This window comes from Orycteropus afer, unplaced genomic scaffold, assembly GCF_000298275.1.
Source record: "Orycteropus afer afer isolate SDZICR_OR568_19922 unplaced genomic scaffold, OryAfe1.0 scaffold00031, whole genome shotgun sequence".
NCBI lineage: Eukaryota > Metazoa > Chordata > Mammalia > Tubulidentata > Orycteropodidae > Orycteropus > Orycteropus afer.
In genome coordinates this window covers 4,695,783-4,701,305 of record NW_006921618.1, presented here as the reverse complement: position 1 = coordinate 4,701,305, position 5,523 = coordinate 4,695,783, and the positions used below count along the sequence as shown (strand labels likewise).

Genomic DNA, 5,523 nt, shown 5'->3' with positions numbered 1-5,523 from the left:
GAGGCAGGGCTCCACCGAGAATGTATGGCAGTGTTTACTGGGATTTTCTCTTGTCAAAACCATATTAATCCCCATCACTCCAAGGGCATTGTGCCACTCAGCCTCCCCTCCCCACTCCAGGAGCAGCCTGTCCAGAGACTTCATCCTCTGGCTGGGGTGGGGCAAGGGAATTGGGTCGGTAGTCCTTCCTGGATGCAAGGAGGCCAGCGCCAGGCCTCCAGTCAGCTGGAGGCACTGTGTGGGCTGGTGGGCCAGCTCAGAGCCACATGATGACTTTTGTCCCTTCTGCATTAAAAAAAAATATTTAAAATTGTATTTTAAAATGACTGTATTGGTACAAAGATGACTATCAATCCAGGCTGGATTATAGTCACTCTTCTCTTCTGATTTTAAAAGAAACCAGAAGGTTGGGGGCACTGAAAATATCAGGAATCTCTAGGTGGTGCAATCAGTTCAGGGCTTGACTACTAACCAAAAGGTTGACAAAAGGTTGGCAGTGAGAACTCACCCAGAGGCACCTCAAAAGATAGGCCTGGTGATCTTCCCAAAGGTCACAGCTTTGAAAAGCCCAGTTCCACTCTGCACACCTGGGGTAGCCATGAGTCAGAATCGACTGGACAACAATTTTTATTTATTTTTTTTTAAGTATCATAAGCCCTAGACTTGGAGCCAACAGTGCCTGATGAATCAGTCGGCCCTGCTTAAGCCTGGGCTCAAATTCTAACTCAACATGTACTTAGGCAAATACCTCCGTTTCCTCATCTGTAAAATGGGAGTGATCATAGTACCCACATCATGGGGCTGTTTGAGTATTCACTGAGATATTCCTTGTGACAAGCTTGTCACTGTGCCCAGCCCACAATGGGTACTCAGTGAGAGCTAGTTGCTTTTTTTTCACTTGAGCATTCCATTCGCCCATGAAGAAGGCCAACCAAACCAAAAACCAAACCCACTGCCATCCAGTCCACTCCAACTCATAGTGACCCCCATCGGCTTTCGAAAGCTGTAAATCATTATGGGAGTAGATTGCCTCGTCTTCCTCCCCTGGAGCAGCTGGTGGGTTTGAAGCACCTACCTTTTGGTTAGCAACCCAATGCCTTAACCACAGTGCCACCAAAGCTTCCTATATGAAGGAGGCATATCCCCATAATATGGACAGGAAAACTGAGGTTTGAAGTAAATGAAAGGACCTGCCCAAAGCCACATAATAAGTGGGAGGACCAGGACTCCAAGACCACAGATCGGGCAGCTCCCAGGCCCTGAGAGCTGATAAAGTGGATGGTCAAGTTATCCTAGTCACATCAATCTGTCCTGGGAGTACAGCCAGAATGCTCCTTAAAAGTGAGAATGGCCAGACTTCGTCTCCCATACCGTGGTCATGCTATCAGGAGGGACCAGTTCCTGGAGAATAGTATCATGCTTGGTAGAGGGTCAACAAAGAAGGTGGAGGGAGTTGACAGGTCAGGAGGGGGCTGCCTGGTAGGGGATTCTTGGCTCCAGTTCTGCCTGAGAGGAGTCAAGGGAGAGGGCGCCGGCCGGCGTACGAGGTCACTGCAAGTCCATGACCAGGGCCGCTTTGACATCTCTAACCACAACAGGGCCAGGCCTGGCGTAGGAGGAGAAGACCTAGGGCTGAGAGGAGAAGGCTTCTGGGTGCTGGCCTCCTTTCCACTGGCCTCCAGCCTCCTCTGAAAACCGGCCTCCATGTTCTGACTTGACCAGGTGACAGCAGATCCAACGATGACATCCAAAACACCCAAGTTGCCAGTGCTGCTGCAGTCTGGGCTTTCAGAGGCAGGCTCTGTTTCTACACTGCACTGCACAGGGCTCTGGGGAAACAGAAGTCACATCTGGGAGCATTGTCACTGCCTGCCAAATAAGCAGGAGCCAGGCCAGGAAAGAACAGTGAAGACATTCCAGCTCAGCTGGCTGAGCTCCCAGCTGCAGCCTGTATGTTCTTGGACAAGAGGCCCTCCTGGGGCCCTGGGCCCTGCCGTGCAATCAAGCAGCTCAGTAAGTCTCTGTTCTCCAGTGAGGTAAAGGGCCAGTGTGTGTGTGTGTGTGTGTGTGTGTGTGTGTGTTGGGAGGCGGATGAGGTGAGGCACTGAGGAGCAGCAGAGAAGGGAGGTTGATGTTGCTTATAGCCTGTGTCCCGGAAAGAGGACAGATTTGGCCTTTGGCACTCCCATTCTATGTGAATGTAAATCTCTGAGCCTCTCTGGGCCTCAGTTGCTACATCAGTAAAATGGGGCTGAGAAAAAAATAGGCAGAATGCAAAGCATCTGGCACAGCACCTGGTCCGTGGAACTTGGGGGAAGGGAAGTAGATGGGAAGGGCATTGAAAGAAAGAGAGCTACAAAACTGTCACCTTCCCAGAAAAAACTCCCAGCAAGAAGAGTCCACAGGCCCCAGGCTGGCCCCTCCCCCCAGAGACTTGGCCAAAGTCTTGGAAGTATCATTGCATCACTGGGCATTTGGGGGTTAATGATGGGGAGTGGACAGACTGGGTATTTAATTAATTGGGGAGGTGCCCTGAGATCAGAAGTAGCCCTGTTCCCAGTCTTCTCTTCTGCGGCCCTGTTTCCAGCCCCTGCTTACTACCCTCTTCCCCAGGATGAAGCCACCCCCTGTTCTGACCTGCCTTTGCCTCTTGGGTAAGTGACCCTTGTAACTTTCACCCTCTCCTTGCCCTATCCCTGAGCCCAGCCAAGCCTGACTTCTGGGATGGGTGTGGTGGGTACCCAAAGCTGGAGACCACCCCCTCCTGCCATCAGGGTCAGCCAGAGGCCCTCAGTCTGAGCTGACATTGGCCAGAGAGGAAGGGAGGGGGAGGAAGAGAGGGCAGCCTGGATGGGCTGGGAGGACAGGGAAGGGGCTGTTGAGGGTCACAGACTGCTCTGGGCCATTGGTGTTCCATCTCCCATCTCCACCCCAGCTTCCATTTTTGGCTCAAATCTGCTATAAGGAGGGGAGAAGTCCGGGAGGTTAAAGTGTTTAGGAAACATGTCCAGAGCATCTGATGGGATTTGGGGGCACAGAGTGCTCCTGGGGGAGATGAGGCTGGCCCCTGGGGAACGATCAGGAAGGGTGGGTGAGGTGATGTTCTGGGAGAGGGTGAGGAGACGGCGTGTGACGACCAAGGGGATTAGGGTGTGATGGCTGCGGTTTGGAGGTTGCTGGGAGTGGGGTACCTCAAGGAAGGAAAGTTAACCGGATACCTGGAGGGATGTCTGGAGCCAAATTCGAGGGGACGTCAGAGGAAACTGGCTGCAGAGGGTGGGGTCCTAGGTGGAGGCCCATTGATCCTGAGGCTCTAGTGGCCCCAGCTTTTGCTCCCCACCCCCTACTCCCACAGTGGCCCTGGCTGGAGGGAACTTGCTGCAGTTTGGGGTGATGATTGAGAGGATGACAGGGAAGCCTGCACTGCACTACAACGACTACGGCTGCTACTGCGGCATCGGCGGCTCCAACTGGCCTGTGGACCAGACCGACTGGTGAGCGGGCCCAGCCAGGGAATCTTGCTGGGAAGGGAGAAGCTGGGGGCTCTGGGGACATTGAGGCATGAGGGCTGGTCCCCTGAGGTCTAAAAGCTCCCTGAAGCCTCTGGATCCCTGAACAACCCCTGGCCCTGCCCCCATGGCTCACAGGCCCTTCACGTTGACAGTGGCCCTTGCAGGTGCTGCCATGCCCACGACTGCTGCTATGGGCGCCTGCAGAAGCTAGGCTGTGAACCCAAACTGGAAAAGTATTTGTTCTCCACCAGCAGGCAAAGCATCTTCTGTGGTAGGTGAACAGTCCTGGAGTGACCCTTGTCCCACAGGTGCCCACCTGGGACACCTAGGGGACAGCTCGGGTGGGAACTGCCTCCTGATGGTGACCTTTGGGCCTCATCAGGGCCAGTGCCCGGGCTGGAGGGTGGACTCGCCCATCATTGCCATGTGAGGGGAGGCCTGTGTACCAGTCCAGAGGCACCTGGCACTCAGCCCAGAAAGCCCCCAGGTGCTTCCTCCAGCTTCAGCCTCTGGAGAGATGAGCACAAGAGAGGAGCCTAGGGGCTGCAGGGGACATCCCAGGACAGAGCCTCAAGGACAGGGTTGGGGCAGAGAGCGCTGGAGCTTTGATGTGGGATAACAGATGGATGGCCTCCAGTCTGGGTACAGGCTTCTCTGGAGCACACCCTGGCCATCTGGGGTTGAGTTGCTGTCATTTCATAACTGTCCCTCTGCTTGATGGCCACAGTGCCATCATCAGCAATGCATTACCTGGTCAGGGGTTGCCTACAAACCCTCTGGGCTGGGAGCAGTGAGAGTTAATGATTCAGATGGTTCCCCTGGGGCAGGAGAGTATGAAGGACTCGGAGGGGAAGGAGGGACAGCTAGGATTAACTTCCAGTCTCCCAGGGCCCAGCAGGCTCCTGTGCCCTGCCCCTGAAACATCCCCCAGAAGAGTGGGCTTCCACCACAATGGGGTTGAGAACGAGGGCCCAGGAGCAGCCAGTGGCTGTCACACTCGTGTCTGAAAGTAAAGAGTCCTCTAGCCTCCTGGTCCCTGATTTGCCATGTCCCATCCAGCCGGCAGAACCGCCTGCCAGCGGCAGACCTGTGAGTGTGACAAGACGGCTGCACTCTGCTTCCGACACAACCTGGACACCTACAACTACAAATACGCCCATTACCCCAACAAACTATGCACTGGACCCACCCCGCCATGCTAAGGCTGTGCAGGGCCACCTCCCTGGAACCCTGTGATGGTGCCTTAGGGCTGCCATGGTCTCAGGTCTGGGGGGCATCAGCACCAAAGGCAAAATATAAAATCTGTCCCCCTCTGGAAAATGTCTTTTCTGGAAGCCCATCCTTCCCTGGAGGCTCCCAGACTATGGCCTGGAGCACCACTGGTCTCCCAGCCCCAGCTGGCCCTGAGGGACAGCCATGGGACTAACTCCATGACTCAACCCTGGGATCTCAGTTCCCTCTTTCTGAACATGTGAATAAGGTTTCCCCATAATTCTAACATTCTTTGACTCTCAGATTCTAGGACTTAGGCTGCAGTTTCATTCATTCATTTTTGAGCATCTACTATAAGCACTATCTAAGCACTGGGCTGCAGTGGGAACCAACCAGACATGAATGACCCTTGCTACACGATGCCAACCTTCTGCCCTTCTTTAACTGCTCATTGTTGTAAGTTTTTGCAGTTCTAACATTCTGCAATCTTATCCAAGACAATTAAATCAATGGCAAACTCTGACAATATTTCTGGTCATATGGTATAATGTGAGAAGAATGAAAAACGGCAACCTAAAAAAAAAAAAAAAAAAACCCACTGTGTCAGAGGGCTTTAAATCCCCAGAATTAGTGATTCTAAGACTGGTCAAGTGTGAGAAGCAGCTCTGGGATCATCTCACTCAAACCCCTCCTTGGACAAAGAGATGGGGACAGAGAGATGATGGTCTTACCTGAGTGGATACCCTGACTCCTAGACTACTCTCTGCATTTCTTCGGAAGTTGTTCTCAGTCATGGACA

General features: G+C 53.4%; 1 protein-coding gene across 1 annotated transcript; it reads left to right on the top strand.

Moving 5' to 3' along the window:
- The first annotated feature begins 2,614 nt into the window (after positions 1–2,614).
- On the top strand, positions 2,615–4,714 carry PLA2G2E (phospholipase A2 group IIE). The gene is made up of 4 exons (XM_007935652.1): positions 2,615–2,654; positions 3,356–3,494; positions 3,677–3,783; positions 4,572–4,714. The coding sequence occupies exons 1-4, from the start codon at positions 2,615–2,617 to the stop codon at positions 4,712–4,714; spliced, it is 429 nt and encodes a 142-aa protein (XP_007933843.1).
- The last annotated feature ends 809 nt before the right edge of the window (positions 4,715–5,523 follow it).